General features: G+C 46.5%; 11 protein-coding genes across 11 annotated transcripts; 5 read left to right on the forward strand and 6 right to left on the reverse strand.

Moving 5' to 3' along the window:
* Positions 1 to 133: 133 nt before the first annotated feature.
* On the reverse strand, positions 134 to 2,412 carry FOMMEDRAFT_118203 (GMP synthase). The gene is made up of 9 exons (XM_007263295.1): positions 2,313 to 2,412; positions 2,158 to 2,257; positions 1,851 to 2,092; positions 1,578 to 1,793; positions 974 to 1,520; positions 655 to 914; positions 541 to 590; positions 374 to 479; positions 134 to 291 (listed from the first exon to the last, which is right to left on the reverse strand). Exons 1-9 carry the CDS (start codon positions 2,367 to 2,369, stop codon positions 274 to 276), a joined length of 1,596 nt encoding a protein of 531 aa, XP_007263357.1. The 5' UTR covers positions 2,370 to 2,412; the 3' UTR covers positions 134 to 273.
* Positions 2,413 to 3,439: 1,027 nt separating this feature from the next.
* Positions 3,440 to 6,064, forward strand: FOMMEDRAFT_152452 (kinase-like protein; the record flags this gene model as incomplete). Its single annotated transcript, XM_007263296.1, has 9 exons — positions 3,440 to 3,673; positions 3,736 to 3,921; positions 3,986 to 4,054; positions 4,104 to 4,319; positions 4,374 to 4,695; positions 5,309 to 5,425; positions 5,480 to 5,551; positions 5,611 to 5,727; positions 6,033 to 6,064. 9 exons carry the CDS (start codon positions 3,440 to 3,442, stop codon positions 6,062 to 6,064), a joined length of 1,365 nt encoding a protein of 454 aa, XP_007263358.1.
* Positions 6,065 to 7,055: 991 nt separating this feature from the next.
* On the forward strand, positions 7,056 to 8,723 carry FOMMEDRAFT_138773 (uncharacterized protein). The gene is made up of 2 exons (XM_007263297.1): positions 7,056 to 7,360; positions 7,421 to 8,723. Exons 1-2 carry the CDS (start codon positions 7,207 to 7,209, stop codon positions 8,515 to 8,517), a joined length of 1,251 nt encoding a protein of 416 aa, XP_007263359.1. The 5' UTR covers positions 7,056 to 7,206; the 3' UTR covers positions 8,518 to 8,723.
* Positions 8,724 to 9,373: 650 nt separating this feature from the next.
* On the reverse strand, positions 9,374 to 9,910 carry FOMMEDRAFT_152454 (uncharacterized protein; the record flags this gene model as incomplete). Its single annotated transcript, XM_007263298.1, has 1 exon — positions 9,374 to 9,910. The coding sequence occupies one exon, from the start codon at positions 9,908 to 9,910 to the stop codon at positions 9,374 to 9,376; it is 537 nt and encodes a 178-aa protein (XP_007263360.1).
* A 51-nt stretch (positions 9,911 to 9,961) lies between these two features.
* On the reverse strand, positions 9,962 to 13,303 carry FOMMEDRAFT_152455 (TPR-like protein; the record flags this gene model as incomplete). Its single annotated transcript, XM_007263299.1, has 1 exon — positions 9,962 to 13,303. One exon carries the CDS (start codon positions 13,301 to 13,303, stop codon positions 9,962 to 9,964), a length of 3,342 nt encoding a protein of 1,113 aa, XP_007263361.1.
* Positions 13,304 to 15,185: 1,882 nt separating this feature from the next.
* FOMMEDRAFT_103174 (ubiquinone biosynthesis protein COQ4, mitochondrial) lies at positions 15,186 to 16,227 on the reverse strand (the record flags this gene model as incomplete). Its single annotated transcript, XM_007263300.1, has 3 exons — positions 15,186 to 15,650; positions 15,712 to 15,938; positions 16,005 to 16,227. The coding sequence occupies 3 exons, from the start codon at positions 16,225 to 16,227 to the stop codon at positions 15,228 to 15,230; spliced, it is 873 nt and encodes a 290-aa protein (XP_007263362.1). The 3' UTR covers positions 15,186 to 15,227.
* Positions 16,228 to 16,797: 570 nt separating this feature from the next.
* FOMMEDRAFT_152457 (uncharacterized protein) lies at positions 16,798 to 17,853 on the forward strand (the record flags this gene model as incomplete). Its single annotated transcript, XM_007263301.1, has 3 exons — positions 16,798 to 17,307; positions 17,367 to 17,426; positions 17,623 to 17,853. 3 exons carry the CDS (start codon positions 16,798 to 16,800, stop codon positions 17,851 to 17,853), a joined length of 801 nt encoding a protein of 266 aa, XP_007263363.1.
* Positions 17,854 to 18,339: 486 nt separating this feature from the next.
* FOMMEDRAFT_165713 (uncharacterized protein) lies at positions 18,340 to 19,488 on the forward strand (the record flags this gene model as incomplete). The annotated part of the gene is made up of 2 exons (XM_007263302.1): positions 18,340 to 18,378; positions 18,434 to 19,488. The coding sequence occupies 2 exons, from the start codon at positions 18,340 to 18,342 to the stop codon at positions 19,421 to 19,423; spliced, it is 1,029 nt and encodes a 342-aa protein (XP_007263364.1). The 3' UTR covers positions 19,424 to 19,488.
* Positions 19,489 to 19,560: 72 nt separating this feature from the next.
* Positions 19,561 to 20,984, reverse strand: FOMMEDRAFT_118213 (uncharacterized protein). The gene is made up of 4 exons (XM_007263303.1): positions 20,822 to 20,984; positions 20,709 to 20,760; positions 20,298 to 20,653; positions 19,561 to 20,228 (listed from the first exon to the last, which is right to left on the reverse strand). Exons 1-4 carry the CDS (start codon positions 20,916 to 20,918, stop codon positions 19,630 to 19,632), a joined length of 1,104 nt encoding a protein of 367 aa, XP_007263365.1. The 5' UTR covers positions 20,919 to 20,984; the 3' UTR covers positions 19,561 to 19,629.
* Positions 20,985 to 21,150: 166 nt separating this feature from the next.
* FOMMEDRAFT_17589 (mitochondrial carrier) lies at positions 21,151 to 22,678 on the forward strand. The gene is made up of 5 exons (XM_007263304.1): positions 21,151 to 21,296; positions 21,385 to 21,463; positions 21,540 to 21,685; positions 21,751 to 21,814; positions 21,876 to 22,678. The coding sequence occupies exons 1-5, from the start codon at positions 21,207 to 21,209 to the stop codon at positions 22,547 to 22,549; spliced, it is 1,053 nt and encodes a 350-aa protein (XP_007263366.1). The 5' UTR covers positions 21,151 to 21,206; the 3' UTR covers positions 22,550 to 22,678.
* An 11-nt stretch (positions 22,679 to 22,689) lies between these two features.
* Positions 22,690 to 24,508, reverse strand: FOMMEDRAFT_152461 (uncharacterized protein; the record flags this gene model as incomplete). The annotated part of the gene is made up of 10 exons (XM_007263305.1): positions 22,690 to 22,739; positions 22,796 to 23,016; positions 23,080 to 23,220; positions 23,284 to 23,365; positions 23,436 to 23,528; positions 23,580 to 23,618; positions 23,687 to 23,849; positions 24,205 to 24,219; positions 24,275 to 24,294; positions 24,361 to 24,508. The coding sequence occupies 10 exons, from the start codon at positions 24,506 to 24,508 to the stop codon at positions 22,690 to 22,692; spliced, it is 972 nt and encodes a 323-aa protein (XP_007263367.1).
* Between the last annotated feature and the right edge of the window lie 414 nt (positions 24,509 to 24,922).

Below are 24,922 nucleotides of genomic sequence, written 5' to 3' on the forward strand. Positions count from 1 at the left end.
CGACTACTACAGTCCCTTTGATCTCAACCAAATTCCGAGTCTGTCTTCTCTCAATTTCTCATTTCGTTGCAGCTGGACCCTGACGCCATGGAATTCGCTCTCATAGACCTCAAACCTAAGTATTCATATGGAACTAGTAACAGAAAAGAAATAGCTTCTAACAACGAAATCATTATGTATCGTGACCCAGAACTTAGAAGATATGCCATCATCTGTCTGACAGCACTGAAAAGCCGCAAGATGGAGAGTAGAAGAGTACTATTCCAAGTAGGACTACAGCCACTCGACGGTCTAGAAATTAATTAATTAATATCCAGCAATAATTTTTTTAGAAAGAGGAGTAAGATACGAAGAGAAGTGGAATGGTACTGACAGCAGGTGGTTTAGAGGAGATGTCATAGGTGACTCGATTGATGCCCTCCACTTCGTTGGTGATGCGACTGGAGATCTTGCGTAGGGTTTCTGGTGGGAAGACATACCTGGGAGGTATATTGATATGTGAAGAGGCGATATTGGAGAAGGAAAATGCTTTCGACTCACCAGTCGGCGGTCATGAAGTCCTCCGTTTGAACTGCGCGCAGAGCGATGACCTACTCAACATCTCGGTCAGATCCCCGAGATCAGACAGAATAGTGTAGTATTGCGGAGACGCACCTGCTCGTATGTTCGTTTATCTCCCATAACGCCAACAGCTTTTACAGGGAGGAGAACGGCGAAGGCTTGACTTATCTGGTCGTACAAACCCGCGTTCCGGATCTCCTCAATGTAGATGTTATCCGCCTTTTGTAAGATCTCGACTTGTGAGTGTGTAACTGGGCCTAGGATGCGGATTGCGAGACCTGGACCAGGGAATGGGTGCCGTTGGACGAGGTGGTTGGGGATGCTTAGGAGACGACCGAGGGCTCGGACTTCGTCTGTTATGCAGAAATCGAGAATCAGCGGGGAAGGTGAAAGGATCGAGGGAGATGTGCACCTTTGAATAATTCACGGAGAGGCTCGATGAGTTTAAGTTTCATATCTTTGAGCAGACCGCCGACATTATGATGCGTCTTGATCGTCGCACTCGGACCTTTGAAGCTAATACTCTCGATCACATCTGGATAGAGCGTACCCTGGAGGAGCCACTCGATCTTCTGCGACTGTCCGCCAGACTTTTGCACCTCCGAATCAAGCTTATGCGCTTCTTCTTCGAAAACATTGATGAACGTGTTCCCAATAATCTTGCGTTTCTGTTCCGGGTCTTCTATCCCAGCAAGGCGCGAGAGGAAGAGCTCCGACGCGTCCACGAGCGTTAGGTTCACACCTAAATCACGATTTAGCCTGTCGTATACGGTTTTGCCTTCGTTTAGTCTTAGTACGCCGTTGTCTACCATGATAGCGTGAAAACGATCGCCAATTGCTTCGTGCATTAGTTTTGCAGCGACTGTGCTGTCGACTCCACCGCTGACTGCGCCGATAACGCGACCTGTTGGTCCGACCATGTCGCGAATTCGTTTCACTTCTTTACCAATGAACTCTTCCTATACGAAATGTTCAATGAAAAGATAACAAAAAAAGTCGTGAGGCGAAAATTTTACCATCGTCCAATGTGATTGACAATCGCAAATCTCGAGTATGAATTGCCCAATTAGAGCTCTGCCCATGGGCGAATGCGTGACTTCTGGATGGAACTGGATACCCCAGAATGGTTTTGAGTTATGACCAATGGCGGCATATGGCGCGGTCTTTGTGTGACCGACGACATGGAAATCGGGAGGTAAGTCCAGTAATTGGTCACCATGCGACATCCAGACCTATCAAGATAAACCAATCAGGGCGAAGAATATCGAACGCAGGAATGATAGACAAACCTGCATTTCTTCCCCAAGAGAGGCGAATAGTCTATCCACGTTTTCGCCCTTGCCCACCTCAAGCTGCGCAAATCCGTATTCGCGACGATCGCACTTGGCGACTTTGCCATTCATATTCCACGCCATCTCCTGTAAACCATAACAAATTCCGAGAACTGGGACGCCCAGACTGAAGACTTCCGGATCGACATGTGGTGCATCCGCATCGTACACGGAGTATGGTGAGCCAGAGAGGATGACGCCTACAGCATGGCGCCGCACGACTTGGTTGTATGCAGCCCCTTTCATGAAAAACACCTAAACGCACCTTTTGGTCTCCATTTGAGGTCAGCGATCTTCTGCGTACAAGGTAGTAATTCGGCGTATACGCTGTGTTCTCTGCAACGTCTAGTGATCAAGTGGCTGTACTACGCAGATTCGTGAGGTCGAGTCACTCGATCAAGCATGACACGAACGACGAACTTGAGAACCAAAATCTAGGATGAGGATGGTGTCGAAGTGGTCATGAATTTCGGTCATGTTGTCGTCGTTTATCTACTTTGCACGAGTGAACGGAGCGTTGTGAATGCCAGAGAACAAGAGACGGACGTGGTGGAGAGCAAAGTTTATGTTTAAGTATGACGTTCAGTTTTTGATCGACTTTTTCGGGCTTATCTCGTCTGAGATAAGATAACTGAGGCGACCGAATAAGGAAGTCACCAATCAAAATAAAATAATGTAAGGCCTTCCTATAGATGCTACCGCAGCATGAATGACATTTAACGGGATGAAATATAACAGCAGAATAATTATTTGAAGAGCAACCCAGTCTTGCCATTATTGACACGCAAAACGACTCGAGTTGAGTTGCAACGTATGAGTAACATGCCTGTTCCGTCAGAAGTCTACTGCTGAGCTCTCCTGAGCATATAAAAGCACATACTTCACAGTCGAGCTGTGTGTGAGGTAGAAATTAAAGCAACACAGGAGTCTTCAACCATTCTTATATAATTGAAGGTGTTTCAATAATCAAGCTGGTATTTTAAGTATACACATGGCTGATAAGGATAAATAGTGACCCAGCAGGAAGAGTCTGTATCTTCTGCTGTAGTAATGGGTATTTGACTCTAAGAACCAGGATAGCTTTCCTTCACCCAACAAGCATTGAGGAAACAGTGGTGGAAAGCACCCACAGTCTAGCAGATTTCAACATTCTGATTTCTTACATAAATTGTTCAATAATGTTAGCTAAAATTCTCAACAGAATCTAGCAAGCCTAGAGTTAAGACGAGCAGGTACAAATATTCCAGCTATATTACCAATAGAATCTTGCAAGTCTTGAGCTGGGCATGAGTATGGTGATGGGACGTTGTGGAACATAGTGTGGGAATTGAGGACCAAAGTTCCATGATCCATGAAAAATCCATTGACTGCTGAAAGCCATTACCCATTCCAACAACTTAAAAACCTCTACAATACAATAACTTACAATACTGTGCAAACCCTATCATGTTATGTTGTTCATCTATCTACATTTCGGTAATGATATAATAGAACCGATAATTTAAAACAGTAGGCTATGCTTAAGTCAACCAATTTGGCAGTCAGTGATGGCAAATGCCAAACGACAGACTGCCCAACACATCGAAGTCGATCAACTACTGATCGATCTGAGGTATCTCGACCTTACTGGATCTGTCGAGTACGATTCACAATGTCCAATTGCACAAGGGGGATTCGGTGATATCTATAAAGGTCGTTGCAGACGGAAAGATGACACTGAGTGCCGTCACTGCCGTGTTGCTATCAAACGTTTGAGAATTTATCTAGATGGAGGTCGGGATGTTATAAGGGCAAGTAAATCACGATCGAGTGGATCGCGGCTCTGTTTAAGTATTCTTTGCAGGTGTTTAGGCGTGAGATTAGAGCGTGGAGCAAATTGAGCCATCCCAACGTCCTCCCTTTGGCCGGATACATGCTTGAAGAGACTGGTGGACTATCACGTTTGCCGTCCTTGGTTTCCGAATGGATGGAAAACGGTAACATACTAGAGTTCGTCAAGAGCAACCGAGATTGCGATATTAATAGGCTTGTATGTTGCCTATCCGTTCCTATTTCTTGTCTTCAATCTACAACCTCTCATAATAATACGATAGGCACATGGTATGGCAGAAGGCCTCGCATACCTCCATGCAAATGGAGTTATACATTCTGACTTTAAATCCGTATGTTAATTAGGCATGGTCATTTCGTGCACCGCTCACAAGTTATTAGGGGAACGTGCTCATTTCTTCGACATATGAAGCGCTGATATGCGACTTCGGAGCTGCTCATGTCACCCAGGATGCTCAGGCAGCTGGCGTATCGAGCACAGTAACCGGTGCTAGAGGTTCCTGTAGATGGCTGGCCTATGAGCTTTTAGCAGACTCAGAGCAATACCAAACAGCTACAAAAGAGTCGGATACCTGGTCATTTGGAATGACATTGTTGGTAGGATTTTATCTCATTGACATTATGATATAACGTCCTTAATAATGCCTCCAGGAAGTTTTGACGGGAGATCAACCTTATTCGCATCTCAAGCGCGACGGACAAGTCATAGTTGCAATTACACAGAAGATCCTTCCTTCTCCACCAACAGAAGGTCTCATAATCGGAACTAGGTCGCAGCTCTGGGAAGTTTGTATGAGTTGCTGGAGGTGGGAACCGAGTCATCGCCCCACAATGACAGTTATTGCTCTCAGGCTTGGAGCTGTACTCCCTTCAAAACAACAGGAGTCGGATCCAGTGCTGCTGTCCGCGCACGTCAACACTTCTCATCAATCCAGCCCTTTCTTCAACAATACAAATGCATCACTCAACACAAGTTTGTATTCAGACCCAGCATTTTTTGCTGCAGCAAAATTAGCTACAAATAGAAAACCCTTCCTCAATCTTGCAAAGGATCTCGGACTCGGGGATGTCAAAAGTCCCGCTACAGGATCAGTAGGAGAAGAACAGGACTTCCAGGGAGAATGTTGAGTGTAATGATTAATACTTCTGCCTAGAGAACTAACAATCCTTATTTCCTTAGATATCTTTCACCCTCAGTCAAAAACCTTATTTATGCCTGATACAGACAGCTCTAATGGATCTAAGAGAGGAGAAAGCCATTCCGTTTGTGTTAATCTGTCTGGTCCAGAGAGCTCCAATGGATTTAAGAGAGGAAAAGGCAACTTACTCAGATTCCTCCAGTCAAGTCTTGCAAAAGTTACCAAGAGCAGGGTTACTAAAGATAAGGGAGAAATAGAGCAACCCATTCGAGACCTGCTTAGAGCATTAAGCATCAGCAGTAGTATTGAAGCTGGAATGTTAATATTTGAGACTTATATTTTCAAGTCTGGTGATTCTAGTACTTTGTGGGCTAAGGCACTCTACTCTTGTTAGTATAGTAGATACATTATACTTTTTCTAGTTATGTGTACTTACATTACTTTAAGATACAGCAGACCTAAATGATCCACATGGGATCTCGTTCAACAAGGATGATCTTCTCGAAGTCCTTAACAACGAAGGTCTGTGGTGGCAAGTAAGGAAAGAAGATGGCACTATTGGAAGTAAGTTAAAGATTTACACATATTTTTCTATATAAAACTGACATGCTTGGATAGTTGCACCATCAACTTATAAAATGCTTCTTAATGGCGCTCGGCCTGTGTATCGAGCCAGGGCACTATACACTTGTCAGTACAGTAGATATATTATATTTTTCCCAAGACCTGAGTGCTAACATTACTTCAAGATAAAGCAGACCCAAATAATACTAATGAGATTTCATTTAACAAAAATGACACTCTCGAGATACTCAAAAAACGAGGGAAGTGGTGTCAAGCAAAGAAAGCGAATGGGATTGTCGGAAGTGAGTCGAAGTTTTGCACATATACCTTTAATGAGAAATTAATATGCTTGAGTAGTTGTGCCTTCAAGCTACCTACAGCTTATATGACTATTAGAAACATATATTTTGTAGCACTGTGCACTCTACTCACAGCCAATTCATATTATTTAATCCTTCTCATACCTCATGTTCACTTTCCTCTTGTAAAATGTTTCTCTTTTGTGTGTGTTCTTTATAAACAGGGAAAAAATTACTGTCTGTTCTGTAATGTTCCATTCCTTTTCTGAATCGTATGGAGGGATAACGTGCGTTCTTTTTTTCAATAGGGCAGCGAGTAGGCCGCGCCGTCCAGGAGTGATATTCGAAATGTAAGCACCCTCCACCTTGGGGCCTGTATATACTTCATCAAAATTTTGCAATACTTGCACTGATAATGATGATACTGGAGCAGCATATGGTACATTATATTGTACTGAGGAACGAAGAGAATTTTCGTCGTAGGCTTGAAATACAATATGGGAGGTGCTTGAAGTACTAAATAACAGCCGGATACATATAAGCGGAGTGCTAATCGGAGTACGGAAAAGGCGCGTGTTGAGCGCGTGCAAGTCACGAGGCTGTCCATATGTGGAATGACGCGAATCCTAAGCGGAAGCAAACTGTTGAACCAAAACGACCATCATGGCCTCCCGTCCTCGCCCAAGCCTCCTCGCCCTTTTCGACCCTCTCACCATCTCCTCCGAATCACCTTCGACGCCCACGCGTGACTCTTTGTCCCCGTCGCCATCTGCTGAGTCGGGATCCGACAAGGAGAATGTCAATTCGAACACGCCGAAGGGCAGCTGCGCGAAGACGTGCGGTGGTGGATGCTCAGAGGCCCATGCCATCAAGTGTGCACAGCTGCAATTAGGACATGCGAGAGGCCACGGCTACTCTGCTGATGCCGACCTGCTTGGGGGTTCGTTCTCCATAGAACCCAAGGATAACGACACGTCGAATCTGTGTCTGGTTCAACTTGCAGATGAACTAAATGACCTCTGCAACATAACTCAGGATAGTGTAGCTCGAGGTGAACCTCATCGAGAGCCTTTATCCGAGATCTCAATCGCTCAGCTCGATGGTAACAATAAGACACCTCAGAGTGTGGCAAAAGACAAACGGTTGAAGAAGTTCGGCACGCCGACCATTACGCCGAAAAGCGAACGTAAATTCGCAGCAGGGCTTTCCACACCTCCAATATCTTCACCTCTGGCACCAGCTGGAGCAGTTCGAACACCGCGTAGCCTTCTATCCCCAAAACTCGATTCTTCCTCTGTTACTCATCAAACTCCACCAAACGCTGCACAGCACGCTTCTGAGTATCCAGCGCCTTCGCTTCCATTCTCATCTAAATCTCCAGCATTGTTCAGCTCTACTCCTGCGTACGATCCGAAACCGATATTCCAGGATCCTCCGTCCGGCTTTCACGGGTCGTCATTCGAAATTAGCAATTCATTATGCATGAAAAAGATTGATCTCTCTGGTGATCTTCTTAACGATGACTTGTCATTTCTGGCGCGTCTTAAAGAAGATTCGTTTGCGGACACCGTCCATGACTGTGGCCCAGGGAAGACGGTGCGATCTTCCTCGCAGTCAACTCAGATGGACTACAATGGTAAGTTTAAGATTCACTAGGAAATAACATCCTTTCAGTAGTTAATGAGACTGTCCCCAGACGGAAAGGTGTCCTCTAAAAAACCTGACTTGCATGTTGATGGGTTAAGCTCGGAGACGAGCAACTTCGCAGCAAAAACACCGTTGCGGAAGCATTCCGCCGTCTTCCGTCGGTCTATATCGACCTCCGGCTTGGTATTCAGCGGCGAGAGCGACGGCATCGCCGCGAGTCTCGCCTCTCCCATAGATTTACAGCCACGTACTCCTTTATCTTCACCCTTCTCCAGGGCAAATGACCGCGAGCAGGCACTCGCACCGAAGAAGACCCAAGCGGTGCTTCGGAAGAGCAAGACGCTGTCACGTAGCTGTGGTTCCGGAATTTCAGAGAAAATTAAGGAAGAGGACGGTGTTGAATCGGATATGCCGCAAAACACGAAGAAGGGTCCTGGACGCGCGCGGCCGTCGTCCGCGGAGATCAAGCCACTAGCGCGTTCTCAGTCGTTCATCGTCAAGCAGGCAGATGTGGCTCTTGCTGCTCCTGCGCCCGTTCGTCGTAGCTCGATCTCTCGCCCCTCAATTGAGAGACGTGGTAACGTCGGACGTAGTTTATCACCTGTGAAACCGATGGCGCCAGAGTCCCAATCTGGTCAAGAGCAGGGCCAGAATCAAAAGCAGGATTCACTCACTCAGAGTTTCAGACGGCTGTCAGTGTCTGCTTCTGCGAAACCTACTCCCGTCAAGTCAAGCAACTTCGCGACCACAGGACGCATGGGAGGTGCACGTCGCGTCCCACTCACAGCGAACGCACCTCTCTTCAAACCAATTGAGTCGCCAATCATTGAAGTACAGTCCTCAAGGCCAGTCTCGCGAGTTACGACCACTAGGACTGGTCCACAACGCCCTCCCGCAGGGTTCGGCGCATCAGCCACTCTTGGAAGAAGCGTATCTGGTCCAAGCTTAGTTGCAGGAGTTGACCGCACCTCATCAGTGCCTTCGACTAGAACGTTTAGTCGGTCAACTTCTGCGAACTCCGTGGCGTTTTCTCGTTCGTCCTTCATGACGTCAAGTGGTTCTACGACTTCGTCCTCACGGTTGCCCGTTCCGCCGACGAAGGGACTGAGTAAGATCCCAGGGCCTGGGGCAAGGAAGGCTTTCTGAGCAAGTACGATCACGATTTTCATGACTTCGATTTCAAATACAAACGCTGCCGACCAGATGAATCAGTAATCCAACATTTATGCAAATAAGCATTAAATTACTTCGGTTTTAACGGTTTGCTTCAACTGCACTTTGCTATGTACTTATCGCACGCGGATCACTAGCCTTTGCTTTGCACAAATGGATTGTTCCTTTTTCATTGCATCACATCACTGCTTCTATGTGCAAGGATACCATTTCACCGCATCACCGCATACAGTCTTCTCATTTACGACTATGGAGTAGATGTTTCTTTTTATGTCAAGAAGCTTCCAGTGGACTAGTTACTCGTCAAGAATTAAAGTATTTGTACATAAGCCGAAGTTTAATGTTGCTGTGAGGATCTTCTAGTACGCCTTCGTGTCGTTTATCGGAACACCAGAACATCGGAAGTTAATTGACAGAGGGACGGCATGTGTATTTTACGACATAATTAACGGCAAGACTGGTGATCACCGCTGGAATTTCTCTGGTCTGCGGTTGAGTCTATCTGCCGAGAGGCTTCTTCTAAACTATCAGCGAGGACTCTGTTAAGTCCAACTCTTGCCTCAATTCACCGATATCCTAAGTCCAGGGATAAACGTAAACGGAATAGTTCATCCTCGTGCCATATCGTTTACTATCAGTGTTGCGAATATATGTATGTATTATCTAAATAATTAAAGAACGAACCCCCCGGTTAATTTCTGTCCATATACAACCATGACTAGTATCGTGTATACCAAACAATCGTTATTTTATACATCACAAGAACCTACAGAGTTAATCAAGCGCCGATGTGGATCAAGTTGACCCATCTCTCAGTCCGAATGTCAGGTTATCCTTTAAGTGCTACAGCTGCTTCGCGAAGGCCAGCAGCCGCCCGCTTGTACCTTGCCTCACCCTCATCGCAATCACACATGTACTCATAAACCGTTCTGGCAAAGAAGGGCCCATCTACATCGAGTAGCTCCCACATCGAACCAATTACGCTTCGGAACCCAGAAAACTGCATTGCTGCAGCCAGGTGAAGTACTTCATCATGCGCACCATCGTAAGGCTGTTCGGCAGTATGGCAGGCAGAAAGGTATGCGAACTCTGCATTCGGCAGATTCGCTTGGACAATATCGAGCAACGTCAACTGGCGGTCAGACACCTTGAATGACGAATCAAAAGGCTTTGACTGTAAGAGCCCGTGGCAAACAAATTGGACCCATGTCGATTTTCGAAGTGCTTCAAGCACCGCATTGTGAGGTGCCTTGCTACTGAGTAATTTAGGCTTTATTCTACAATTCTTGATTTTGCGAATTTCCTCCCTAGCTGAACGAAGTGAAGTATTATAACAAGAGTAGCCCATTCTTTTTCGATCCCGCATGATCGTGCGTTAATGATTGCCCCAAGCGTCGGAGTATATGATGAAATGTATTTATCCAACAGATGCTTCATAGTGCTGTCCGTATCCTCGTCGCTCGAACGGACCAGCAGCATGGAAGGGAAGCGCAGACAGCACAGACGTAGGACACCACCAAATGCGCGATCCTTCAGAAATCCCGAGCTCCTTCAGTTTATCGACGACTTTGGAAACAACCCTGTCCCACAACATCTTCATCGCTTCGACGAGTATTTCATCATATTCTGACGAGTCAGCCGTAAAACTCCTTCGTGTCTCTAGGAGCTTGGTGTACACTTGAATGCTATCAGTGTAGAACCCTTCGTATAATGGAACACAGACGACCGATAGATCCTCGCGGGAGAGTATTATGAGCGCGTCGGATCGGTATTCGTTATGATTTACCAAAATAACCGGACCCTCTGCCGCCTGCTGGAGATCTTTAAATGACTTAGCGGCAAGAAAGCTCTCAAACCCAGGCATCTGTCGTATCTCATTGATAATCTTCTCCTGCTCATCAGAGAGTTGCCTCTTTAGCTTCAGCCTCTCGTCGAACAACTGCCGTTCCCTGGGCACATCTAACAAAGGTGGTCCTCTTCCGACGATGCTTGAATCAGGTCGCAGGACGAGAACCTCCAATTGGTGACTAACATCCCTAAACCTGTCTGCGAGCTCTTCATTTGATTCTGCAAGATGATCTAAAGGTGTCCTTAATCCGCGCATCTGCGACCAGAGTAAACCTCTCCCTTGTTTGAGTATCTCTATAGCCTCTTCAAGCCTGTTTTCTTCTGCAGCAAAGGCAGCTGCGTCTAGTGGGAACGTTCTGTAGTCGTGATCACGAATGAGGAAGTCGTGTTGAGTATGAAGAGTAGGACTGACGACGAGAGCGCGTTGCAGGAGCATCATTGCCGCCCTGTGAGCTCTCGTCGTGGAATGATGGCTATAACTTTGGGCAAGGGTAGCCCATAAATTGGCGGTCCTAAGTCGTACTAACGAGCTTGAGAACTTATGCATGGTAGCACGTTCGAGTGATTGCATACACTCTTCGAAATTGTCCAAAAGCATAAACTTCTTGAACTGAGGGAGCAATGAAGAAGCAAAGCTCTCTAGTGCTGCAGAAAGATCGGGATGGCCTTCTGGGAAAAGATTCAAGGCCGTGCGGTGAAACTCAATGGCATTATCGAGGTCATCCGTCTGTCCATGCTGTTGAAAGCGGACATGAAGGGAGGTTGCAAGGTTACTTAGAGACTCAAATCGATTGGGATGGCCCTCAGGAAGGAGTTCCAGGACAGCACGATCATACTTGATGGCCTCTTCAAGGTCCACATTCCGTCCAAGTTGTTTGAATCGACTTTGAAGGGAATAAGCAAGATTGTTCAGGGACATGAACTGATCGGGGTGGCCGTTGGGGCGAAGTTGCCGGGCCGCATAATGATGCTCGATGGCTTCATCAAGGTCTGCGGACTGTCCATGCAATTGAAATCGAGTCTGAAGCGAATTCGCAAGATTATTCAGAGACATGGGACGATCGGGATGGCCGTCAGGGCGCAGCTGCAGGGCAACACGATGATACTCTATAGCATCATCAAGATCGATAGTCCGTCCATGCTGTTCGAACCTAGCTCGAAGGAAAAGCGCAAGGCTATTCAGAGGCACAGCGCGATTGAGATGGCCGTCAGGGAGAAGTTCCAGGGTAGCACGATCATGTTCAATAGCCTCTTCAAGGTCTGCAGGCCGTCCGTGCTGATGAAATCGAGCAAAAAGGGCAGCAGCAAGGTTATTCAGAGGCTCAGCACGATCGAAATGACCATCAGGGCGAAGTTCTAGGGCAGCACGATAATACTTGATGGCTTCATTAAGATTTACGTTCCATCCATCCTGTTGAAATTGAAGCTGAAGGAAATTTGCGAGGTTATTTAGGGGTATGGATCGTTTTGGATGACCATCGGGACAAAGTTCCAAGGCGACACGAGTATATTTGATAGCCTCCTCAAGGTCTGCACTCCGTCCATACTGTTGAAATCGAATTTGAAGGGAAGCTGTAAGGCTATTTAGAGTTGTGAAGCGATTAGGATGCCCATCGGGACGAAGCTGCAGGGCAGCATAGCAATACTCTATTGCATCGTCAAGATCGGCTGCCTGGCCATAACATTCAAATCGGGCTTGGAGAGAAGTTGCAAGGTTGTGCATGAATGCAGAACGATCAGGATGGCCATCGGGTCGGAGTTTCAGGGCATCACGATGATGTGCAATGGCTTCATCAATATCTGCAGCCTGCCCGTGCTGTTGGAATCGAGTACAAAGAGCAGCAGCAAGGTTATTCAGAGACCCAGAACGATTGGGATGTCCATCGGGGCGAAGGTGCAGGACAGCACGACAATGTTCAATGGCTTCATCGAGGTCCGCGGTCCGTCCACAACGATGAAATCGAGTTTGAAGGAAAGCTGCAAGATTATTCAGAGATATGGAACGATTATGGTGGCCCTCGGTGCGAAGTTGCAAGGCAGCACGATGATGCTCGATGCCCTCATCAAGGTCTGCAATCTGTCCATACTGTTGAAATCGAAATAGAAGGAAATTCGCAAGTTTGTTTAGAGATACGGAATGGTCAGGATGGCCGTCAGGGCAAAGTTGCAGTGCAGCACGAAGATGTTCGATAGCCTCGTCAAGGCCTGCAGCCTGTCCATGCCGTCGAAATCGAGTGCGAAGGGAAGCAGCAAGGTTATTCAGAGACATGGAACGATCGGGATGGCCACCTGGGGGAAGGGCTAGAGCAGCACGATAAAATTCGATAGCTTCATCAAGGTCTGCAATCTGACCACGCCACTGGAATCGAGTTTGAAGGGAAGTCGCAAGTTTATTTAGTGATACGGAACATTTTGGATGGCCCTCAGGGCGAAGTTGCAAGGCAGCGCGATGGCATTCGATAGCCTCGTCGAGGTCTGCAGTCCGTCCGTGCTGCTGCCATCGGGTTACAAGGGAACCTGCAAGGTTATTCAGAGATGCGGAACGATCGGGATGGTCGTCTGTACAAAGTCGCATGGCAGCACGATGGTGCACGATGGCCTCATCGAGGTCCGCAGTCCGTCCCTGCCGCTGAAATTGAGCTCGAAGAGAAACTGCAAGGTCGTTTAGAGATATGAAACGATATGGATGTCCATCGGGACGGAGTTGCAGTGAGGCTTGATGATGCTCAATGGCTTCTTCAAGGTCCGTGGCCTGCCCGTGTCGCTGAAATCGAGTTTGAAGGGTATTCGCAAGTTTGTTCAGAGACGCGGAACGATTCGGATCGTCGTCTAGGCAAAACTTCAAAGCAGCACGGCGAAGCTCAATTGCCTCCTCTAGACCTTCCACTTCCCCATAGCGTCCAAATCGCATGTAAACAAAGCTTGCAAGGTTGTTCAATATCTCGAAGCGATACGGAAATACTTTAGGACAAAGTCCAAGTGCAATGTGGCCATAAAAAATAGACTGGTCAAGTTCTTCCCGTTCTGTTGATTTCTCGAAGAGATTCAAGGTTTGAGAGCTAGTTTGTCGAGTGCATGACAAATCACTTCGAGGTCCACCGAGTACTGCATTTAGGCAGGGAATGACAGAAATCCTGGAGGTTACTCTCAATTATCTTTGGACGAGCTGTGTGATCAGTGAGAATTGAGAAGAAAGCAGGCTACAAGAGAAGCATTACTTGAAACGCACCTTTTGACCTTGATTCCTGCTTGTCCCTAGAGTTGTCTTACAGGGATTCTTCACAAATCTAAAATATTCTTTTTCATCACTTGATCGTACAATAATGTATGAGATGAGGAGTCTCACTTGGAGGAAATGGGCAAATAACCAGGTCACACGAAACGAGTCAATGTAGTGGAGTCTAAGTGGACAATGTTTGCACTAGACGATGGCACCTTCGCTCGAGTCTTGTGCGCAACGTTAGGGTTGAGGGCAAAGGGCGAGAACTCTTTACTACCACGGCCATCATGATGTTATGAATATACTGATGTTGTGCCGTTGATTTGATGCTGAGGCAAATGGCAATAGGATAATGGATTTCGAGTCTCAAAGTCTGGAAGAGTATTACGTAATTCCTTTCTTTACTGAAAAATCAGTAACATTTTGAGTTGCATACAAGCTGCCAGTGAGAACCATTACAAATTAGTCTAATTACACAGTGCCTTGTGATCATAAAATCAATCACAGTAAGTATGTTAAAAACTACTGAACAGTCTTCCATTAATTTTGGGACTCAGAAACTACAGAAACTTTCAGAAAGTACTGACTACTGAGAAATTCAATCTTATACTAGTACAAGGTTTGAAAAGTTTATTTGTGTTGTAAAAAGTGAAGATGGAAAAGTGCACCAGACCTTTGAAAATGGCAAGATTAAATTATACTTACTGAATGTGGCAATTTGGCAAATACTGTAATATGGCAGTGGTTGAAGATAGGGTTGAACTCAATGGTTCAGAATACACATTAGGGTATTTTGGGTTGTTCTGTATGTAATAGTTTAAGATGTTTTAAGATAGGAACACAGGAGAAACCCGAACCGGAAGCTTTACTATATTATTACAGTGGGGGTATTTGTGCAATTACAGCTCCTTTTTTCAATATTAAAATTCTTTATTAACCAATTCCAAAATACAATGATTTGGGAAGTACTTAAGCCAGACAACGCACAAGAATATAAGGAGTGCAAAAGAGATAACAGATGTTGAATCAATATCCCATTTTTATGTAAAACAGCTGTCTGATTGCCTCGATCCAACACATTTCAATTGGCCCTTTGACCTCGAATTCACGGTTGCTCATTCCACCGACGAAACCTTGAAGTAAGATCTCAGGACCTGAGGCAAGGAAGGCTTTCTGACCAAATACCCCTACTACTTCTATGATTGATTTCAGACGCAAGCACTACAGGCCAAAGGGATCAGTAGTCCAACCTTCGCGCAAATAAACATTAAATCGCCTTAATTCAGAAGCCCCCTTCATCTGCCCATCCTTCGCTTTGCAAGATGGATCGCTGTTCTTCGTTGCATCATGTTATTGCTTCTGCTTGCCAGGATTCCATATCACCGTGCACAGCTTTCTCACCCTTGACTGTGGAAGAGACGTCTTATGTCAAGGATCCTCCAGTGGACAAGTTACTAGTCGAGCATTAGAGCATTTGTACATAAGCCGAAAATTAAAATTGCTGGAGACCTTCTAGTACTCTTTCGTATTGCTCGTTAGAACACCAGAACACCCGAAGTTCATTGAGAGGAGCGGCATGTGTATTTTACGACATAATTAACGGCAAGAATGGAAATCACTGTACTGGAATTTCTCCAGTGTGCGGTTGAGTCTGGCTGTCGAGAGGCTTCCGAGGCTTCTTCCAAACCGTCGGCGGAGGCTCTGTCAAGCCCAACTCTCGTCTTAATTCGCCGATATCTTGGGTCCATCGTTCTTCCCAATATACGGTAATCATGCTTCTCGCACTCCCTCCGCAGCGAAGTGCCCATGGCAGATACTCCTTGAAGTATCTTTCTTTCCGAGCGCTTGAAAGACGAAGTGGTCCGAGAGTAGCGGAGAGCGCTGCCATCGGAAGTCCGAGGTTAGCGAATTCAAACGCCTTGACGGCAAGCTCGGAGAGCCCATCAACAGGCAGTCCGATAGCAGCGTGGTACAAGTCGTGGCATTCACGATAACGTTGCATTACGTACGCGAGTTCGGGATCGTCGATGTAGTGTACCTACGAACGCATGTCAGAGGCTACTTAGACGCGGAAGTGAATGAAGAGAAGAGAAACATACGGGTTCGCGAGAGTCGGGAGTAACGTTGCACCGCTCCAGCCAGGAGACATAGGTGCGTCCGAGTGTATTCTCTGGCAACGCAGCTAGAGATGCCATATCAACGGTACGCGTGTTGATGCGCGGCCGCGCCTTGAGGATGCGTCTGCCCTCGGCGCTTTCAAGCATGTGTTCTCGAAGGCATGGAAGCGACGGACCTGCGGTGGTTTCTCCAAGAGCAGCGACCATATCTGTAGATTCGAATCACGACATTAGCCTGAATAGGAGAGATTGAAGAATAAGGAATGTTGGCGTACCTGCCCTAGCTGGATCGGTGAGCAGAACGATGCCTGAGCCCACCGCGAGGAAGGCGTTCTCAAACCAGTTCAGCGGCGTGTGGCCTTCGTATGCTGGTCTCGCACTAGCATGTCTCCTTGTACAATAGACTGGCAGAGCTTTCCCTGAGAGCGCGATGGCTCGTGTTCTGCAAGCGAATGCACTCGCTGCACGCGAAAATATCGGTTTTGAGAGAGAAAGCATTAGAGCACGTGATGCGGGGACAGTAAATGAGAAACCCGAAGTAACACTTTATGTGACGAGGAACGGGGTGTCACGATCACGCCTCACTGCTCCCGTGCGGCCTGGATCTCTTGTTTTCCAACTTCGATGATATATCTCACAAAGGAAACCGCCTGGCACTGCTTTCCCCCTATTATTTATCGTGGAATTCATAGAATATCGTGCCCTTGCTCATCTGGAGACTAATTGGCTACTGCTGAACAGCCTTGAAGACGTCTTCTGCCGAATCCCTCTGGAACATGTAATTTTCTCGCTCTCGGTGGCACGGCGCTTAGGTATCTATTGTAAACTAGTACACGTGTGATCTATGTGGTTATGGCTTGCATCAAATATGAGCCCCTTGCTTCAAACTAGTAGAAATACCACAGGCCGCGGGCGAACACCCATCAACCTACTTATTCAGTACAACTTTCTTTCTTATCCTTCCCCCCTTTCTACTGTGCTTGTCTTTCCGGTCAAGACTTGTACCACTGCCTCAGTCAACTGGCTTCTCTTATTAGTACCTCTTGCTGTGCTGCTAATTTCACGGCTATGCGCGCCTTTCGGAGTCTTCTCAATCCTCCTCCGACCTCACTTTCCACTATCTACTCGGATGAGTCGGGCAGCGTACTGACCGACGAGGTCAGCTTCGATATGACTGACTCAGACGTTGTCGACACAACGGACACTGAGGATGTCCGAGATATCGTAAAACCACTGCCTGCGCTTCCGCCTAGGGAGCCCGAGAGTTCACGACCTCCCTTGGAGCGGAGGAGTACCAGCACGAGTACACGCCCCGCAGATGACCTCCTTGAGCAAGCTGATGTTCTCCGTGATGCCGCTAATGCTGCTAGGTCTCGAAGGCCTCGATTTCGCGGAGATAATGTGCCCTATGACCGCAGACGTGACGAACGTAAAAACAGGACCTCCACAAATCTGTACGACCTCGAAACCTCGCACGGGTCGGAGACGGTCCAGACTAGGACATATTTGCGTAATTCCGTTGCCGAGACTAGGAGGCATTCTCTTGGAGGCTCCACTTTCTGTGAGAGCGAGGCAACCGTAAGGCCTTTTATTTTACGTTATTTAATACGGCATGACTGAGATTTATCTTATTGCAGGGCGTTGGTCGTCCACCATCGAGTCGCCTGTCTTCCTCGTTGGCTGGGCCGAAACGCACGGTGAGTTGCATAATATATATTGGATCCACATATGACACTGTCATAACATATTATTGCTCATAATTAGCTGTGCCCGTCTGAAGAGAAGCCGCAGGCAGGCAGAAAGAAGGGTTCACTGCTGAGAGGGCCCCTATCTTTCTTTAGACGCTTTCTTTGCATTGGGTGGGTCTGCTTTCATTTTACTCTTTCTCTACAGACCGCATCAAGGCTGACCGGTTATTGCATCCGCGAACCTCCTCATCACAGCCATTTCGATAATGCTGGGCCCTTTGAATTCGTAGTTCCCCGCAGTTCGGTTCGGCGTGCCGATACGGAGAGCTGTGCTCGGTTTGACGCCCTAATGGCTGCAGAGCCCCCAGTGACACGGCGAATTCGCTTTGACCCGAGATCGTCCGTCTTATCGCCTGTCGAGGTCGATATTCATTAATTTGCCATGCCTTGCATCGCCGCATCTCACTGCCTTTTGGGGTTTCGTCGTGATTCCTTGTTTCTTGTTTTTCTTGTTCTTGTTGTATGGATGCCCTTCTTCGCCAACTCGCTGTTCAACTCGTTATGATCAACGTTCGTTACTCATCGCTGGTCGATCATGCTTTCCAGCTGTTGTATGCTTTTCCATGCCGATAATCCTCTAACACTTTCTTTAAGACGAACTAGCTAGCCACTCTTTTCATGCAATTTCTCAAAAATATTCTATGCCACGTTTTGTTTAACGGGTTCTCAAAAGTAGTCATATGTGACATTTTACTTGGTGTATTCAGCGTAGTTTTCTTTAATATTGGAACAAGTGATAAAAATTGCTCGGGTTTTATGTAGAAAGCCGAAGCCAGCCATGCAAGTTTCAAACTCCGTAGGATCGACGAGATGCAATAATTTCTCTTGGCCGTGCGTGTGCGTGTGCATGTTCCCTTCCTACATGCGCACACCATCCCTGTTAGAACGACTCCCTGTAGAGGTATGTCTTACTCCTCTCTCTCTTGTATAGCCTATAGACCGATGTTCCTATACAGCTCATATATGAGATACACCTCTTAGCACTGAACGAGTCTCTTCCGACCATCAATAAACGCTTTCATGGCATCTTCAAGTCGACTACCGCCTCGTACCGCGCAGAGTATCTCTACCTGCGTTGCCGCGATTTGACATTACCAAACCTCTCTACGCGTAGTATTAATGACATGGTGGGGCATGCGTTGTTGTATGCGCTGTGCGATGAGGAGGAGGTGTTGGATAGGTTATTGAGTTTGGTGGAGAGTGAGTGTGTCAGATTGAAGTTGGATGTATGGAATTGGAATTGGATGGGTTCGAGGTGGCTGGCGTTACCGTTACCGAAGAGGTTGTTTAGAGGGCTTGTGCCGATGAGAGGTCCTGGGAGGTATACGCGATTTGATCAGCCGTTACCGTTTTTGAGACACCTTTACGCGAAGGCTGGATCGATCGCGAATTTCGATTCGGATAGTTTGGAGCAGGGAGAAAAGACTCGTTTGAGGATTCGGTTACCTGACGCTAACGCGCATGAGGGGTATGCCCTTTCGCGAGCTGTACATGCGGGGCATACGGAGTTGGTGAAGTTTTTGTTGGGGGTGGGAGGTGCGAACCCTGGGTTGAAGGATGCGCTTGCTGTGAGGATTGCGGTCAAGAAGAGGGATTTGGGGTTGGTGAGGTGTTTGGTGGAGGGGGAGGCTGAGGAGGAGGTCGTCGCGTCGTCTTGGCATACTAATAGTTGTACCGATGCATTCCAATGCGAGAATAGTATAGAATGCACGAGGGACGAAAGGAATGGGAATGAGGGTAGGAGTGGGGTAGGAGAGGTGAAGGATTCACAGAAGAGGAAGAGTGCGAAGAGGAGACGCGTGGAGGATAGAGTGCAGGTTACGACTGCGATGTTGAGGCTGGCTGTTGAAGTGGACGCGAGGGATATTGTGCAGTACTTTATGGATAAGGGTGCCAGGCCGGACTTTGCTACGATTCAGCGTATGGGACGGGCGGGGATTGTATGACTATGTTTCTTTGTTTTCGATAGGTTTTCTCTTGGAGTGTATTATAAGCAAAAGGATAGATCACTGAACAGCAGTATGTATAACTTATAAGTCATGAAGCAGCATGCATGACTATGCTTTCGCTCCAGTGTGGAACAGTTTATTAAGAAATAGCCGTTGCATCGCCCATTAGAATGACAGCAACGAATAATAATGTACAAAGTAATCTAATCATCATCACTCCCGTAATCCAACGCAAGACTCGCAGTCAAAGGTTTAGGTGGTGCAGCCTGCTTCACTACACTTAAGTTTTCGTGACGCTTTCGTATCTCGGCGAAGTATTTTAGGCCCTCTATTGTGTCTGACGTGAGGAGTCCCTTGGGTTGAGTATCAGACGTGCTGTCGTCTAGACGTCGGCGTTTTGCGTTTGGTTGACCTTCTCGCTCTGAATCGTCGGTTTCGTCACTCGCTGCAAGTGCTTCAAGTTCTCTTCTCTGTTCGGCTTCCACATCTCCATCTCCATTTCCATCCACTTCATCATCCTCATCATCTTTCAACTCCACACCTTCCTCCAACGCTCGTACAGAACGCATAGCATCAATCATCTTTGGGTCCATACGTTCCTGAATAGCTCTTTTCCCCATATCGAGAATTCGCCATTGTTCTTGTACTTTTGAAGTTGGGTTGGGGTCTTCTGTTGCCCAGCGGACGTTGAGAATCTCGTCGTTGTCCATTGATTGGCAAGCCATTGCTTCTTTTGCGAATTGAGCGTTGAGCTCGGAGACGTAGGTTACGAAGGCTACGCTTCGGTATTGGAGGACTCGGACTAAGTTACGTTTACTTCTATGTCAGCTTGGGGAAAATAACAGGAAATAAAATGATGAAAGCCACGTACTCTTCTCAATAGCACCCCACTCCTTAAAATGTCTAATCACAATCTCCTCCGTCTCAGGACCCGGACCAGTCTCTTTAATCCTTCCAATATACAAAGTCCGATTTTGTCTCGAGAAACTCCCAACACCACCCATATCATCTCGATAATCAACGAACTTGTCACGCGCGAAGCAGTCTTTAGAGGTATCGGGTAGAGCCCAAGTCTCGTCAGGTAACATGTGTAGGTATTCGCATTCCCAGCCGTATGGACAACACCCGCGAGCGAAGAAGAGACAGCAGTAGCGCATGCCGGTTGTGTTTGCGCGTGTGAGGCCTTGGTCGCGTTTGATGTTGCAGCGGGTTTGGGATTTTACTTTGCTTTTGGTAGGTGTTAGTGTAAGGTATAGTTAAGAATTGAGTGGGATAGACGTACTTTGAATAGCTGTCTTCTCTATCTCCACCAGCCCATTTGTTGTACCATATATCTATTCATTATGGTTACGATTAGCGAAGCCGATATAAACGCCAAAATGTGGTGATACGCACTGTACTCCTTCCCGGTCTGGACGGCCTCCTTCTTCTCCACCTGTCCAGGTTTGACCTGCTTCCTCGCAGGCTTGAGTTTTTTAGGCGCCTTCATCATCGTGAGAGGCTTTATGGGCCCGACGGGGGCAACCTCTTTTGTCTCTGTTGCACTTGTGGTTGAGCTCATCGTCGTTCGTTACTGAAAGTTGTGAGTCCCAAACGGGTAAGTCGCGCAGATCCAAAATTGTATTAGTAATCAGAAATAAGATAACTACACGTGACCGGATCGGCACCAGATCGACGCCTATCTGAGCCAGAGGACGTCATTTCTCACTCTCTGGCTCTCCCTCCTTCTTCGTCCTTTTCTGTTCTTAAGCTCTTTCACTTTATGTGCTAGCAAACTCGAATGACTTCAAATGTTTATGTAAAAGAAGAACAACAGGGCTTAAGGTATATAATTCGCTCAGGAATTGCTGGTGGATTCGCAGGATGCGTCGTGAGTTGTGAAATTCTCCGCTTTATCTACGAGATATGAAACTAAGAATAATCTCTCGGTGAACGTGACTGACTTTTGCGTGGTACAGGCAAAAACGGTCGTCGCACCTCTCGATAGAGTTAAGATACTCTTCCAAACGTCGAACCCGGACTTTCAGAAGTATGCAGGTACGTTGCTTGTTCTGTACGTTGTCGCGTGCTACAATATCCGATGACTAACGGACACGACAATTTGCATGAATAGGTACATGGAGCGGTGCATACCGCGCTGGAGCGGAGATTTACAAGTCTACGGGTGTATGGGGACTGTTCCAGGGTCATTCGGCGACGCTGTTGCGAATATTTCCGTATGCTGCGATAAAGTATATGTTTTATGACCAGATTCATCTCGTGCGTATGCTTTTATACTTGTGTATTTGTACAACGGATCGGATATATTCATGTCTTGATTGCAGGCACTCATGCCTACGAGAGAAAGTGAGACAAATTTAAGGCGCTTTGTTGCGGGATCACTTTCTGGTATGGTTCCTGACTGCGTAGGATCCGTTCGGAACATGACTAAAACGTAACACGTCTGTAGGAACGTTATCAGTCTGCTGCACATACCCTTTAGAGCTTACCCGTGTCCGCCTTGCATACGTTACCCGTTCACATGAAGACGGACACAAGTCAACTGGCTCGCGTTCAACCCGTCCAACGCTGCGCACAGCCATCTCAGATATCTACCACGAGACCACGCGCTTCAAACCTTCCACTTCACTCGCTTCCGAAGTTCGCACGCCTTCAGCATCACCCGCAAGAGCGCTGCGCACGCATTTGTTTTACCGCTTTCCGATACTTTCGTTTTACAGAGGGTTTACGGTGACGATGTTGGGTATGGTTCCGTACGCAGGGACGTCGTTCCTTACATGGGGGTATCTACGCGCTCTCTTCCTCCCTCCTCCCACTCCCGAAAGACCAAAACCAAAAGCAACCCCTCTAGCAGACCTCACCTTCGGTGCACTCGCAGGGTCCGCAGCGCAAACAGTTTCCTACCCCTTTGAAATTGTAAGACGACGAATGCAAGTCGGTGGTCTGACGAACCCGGACCCGCGTGCGTGGTTGACGTTCAGCGAGACTGTGAAGAGGGTGTGGAGTACGAGAGGTTGGAGAGGGTTTTATGTGGGTTTGGGGATTGGACTTGCGAAGGTTGTCCCGATGACTGCGACTAGTTTTGCGGTGTGGCAGTGGGGGAAGAGGGTGCTTGATGTGTAATGTATAGATGCTGGTTCTTCGCTATTCGTTTTCAACTTTCAATCTCTTTTCTCTTTTATAGCTGAAATTTTTACTCTTTCGATTTGACAGACATTGTATATTGTAGCGCATGAAAATGACACATTAACACTGCAATATCGTCAAACACTGGACGTGCCCTCCTCATTTGGGCCCACCGCTGCAGGACTCCCTGAAGCAAATCAGCGTGTTTTGGACAGAGCGACGTGAGTGGAAATACAAAAGTACCTTCGGCAAATTCGATGTCACTAGTACCAGCGGTCCTCAACCAGTAGTTGGTTCCTTCGTTTTGTCCGAATTCGCCTGCCTCTTTTAAGTTAATTAAAAGGCGATTTCCGAGGATACATAGAAGAGTTGGGTTTTCTATTGAGTCTAGGATGTATACAACGATAGAGTTGACATTCTTAGTTTGGTTGGCGGTGATTCGTAGTATGCAGCAGAATATCACACTGCAAGGGCGTGAGTCAAATAATCAAATAATCATGCAAGCCTGAAACTTCTCAACTACTTACAAGCCGTAATATATAACTTGGTCTTCAACGAGGACTCTGACGAGATGGAAGCCTTTAAAATTGGATGATATTCTCCAGTACTCCGCTGCCTTGAAGAGGGCAAGGCAAAGTAGGATCATTCCATAGATTAGAAAGCCACCCCTACGTATCATTAATATCAGAAGGAACAATATGTCATTGTGATGGTGTAGGAATAAAGCCTACCATACAATGCTTAATGCCAAACTGGAGGGAGGCCTGTTCTTTCCACAGATTTGGATGCCTTGTGCGATGTGTACGACAATAACTGAAGTGTATTATATTTTAGTGTACCTTTAAATCAAGGTAAAATAAGGGAAGTCGATGGAAAGACTTACAGTCTTCAAAAAAATTATCGTAGATAGTAAAACCGAGAGCAATACTTGTCTCTAAAACGAGAAGTCCTTTCAGGCATATTGAAAGGTGTCTATCTGCAAAAAAAATCAGATGAGAAATTATTACTAGTAAATTAGTATACCTACTTTGCTCGTAAAGTGCCAATACGCGGATTTGGAGAATACCTGCAAAACAGTTGAGTATAGAATAATACAACATCTCCTTTGGGCACTAGAAAAATATTCTCACTCACAGTCTATAAGGATGACTGTGATCGGGTCTGGTGCTTGGGTTAAATTGGAGGCATAATGAATCGTAATAGAGTACTCACAGCATAAGTCGCCGATCCAGTATAGTGCGCGGCCTGGATTTTTTAGTTGATAGAAAGTACGAACGACCGGAAGAATAACGTACAGCTGAAATACATGTAGATCGAATTCGATGTCAGCATGCACCATCGATTGCATTGTTTATCTTTTACCTCGAAAGAGTTTGTTTGGGGGTATAAGCTATAGCGATTTGCCCGCGTCAGTCGCTTCCACAGAATCAGTGGAATATTTGTGTGTGTTTTACCAATTATAAAACAGATGATTCCGAGGAGTCCAACACAAAGATTCTGAAAACCGAAGTCAGAGCGCGTCTAGATACTATAATTCGATAAGACTAGTACTTACCGCAAAATAAGTCAGACTTATAGAGTTACATGGCTTGGACTTTGTTTTGACTCGGATCAATGCGCTGTTAGCATGTACAAGAGAGTTTTGAACTCACCCAGAAGTATTTTATCTGTAGAGACGCAAGTCAGCGCGTACTTGAATAAATAATTACCAAGGCAGTATACTTGTTTATCCGTCGTTATGACTTGAAATGTTATGCATGTTAGTTCTGGTGGAAGATTCATGCAAAACAAGAAATTATAGTACGAACGAGCGTGATAGACTAAGACAGTCAGCAATGCTATATTTAGGTACTGCGAAATGATGATTCCGGAGAAGAACGATTTCGCCAGACTGGGATCAATGAAGACTGTATTGGAGCGAGTGAAGAGTGCGGTGCTGCGCGGGTGCATCTCCATAGTCGAGAGTATGGGTTGACATTGATTAGATACGTTCCGGACTTCTAGTTGTCTCCTTATAATACTTATAATTTATAAGTACCGTAGCCGATGTGAGCTCGTATTTCAAATGAGACGCAGGATAGGTGCAACCCTGTAAGATTTGATCCACTCTCGGAAAAAAGTGATATGAGTATTGCAGTCAGGTGATATTGAGATAATATTGCTTTGCAAACACACTCACACACCAGCGGTTGCTAAGCAATGACGAAAGATAGTCTAGGGTAGGTAGAATAGTGTACAATTGCAAAGAAAACAGATAGATATGAGCAATAAATTGTGACGAGAATATACAGAATTGCTGACAAGGATTGATATATGAGTTGCGGTCGTGATGAGATAATTGTTGTTGTTACTGCCTTTTTCATAAGTATT

Source organism: Fomitiporia mediterranea (assembly GCF_000271605.1).
Source record: "Fomitiporia mediterranea MF3/22 unplaced genomic scaffold FOMMEscaffold_2, whole genome shotgun sequence".
In the NCBI taxonomy this organism is placed as follows: Eukaryota; Fungi; Basidiomycota; class Agaricomycetes; order Hymenochaetales; family Hymenochaetaceae; genus Fomitiporia; species Fomitiporia mediterranea.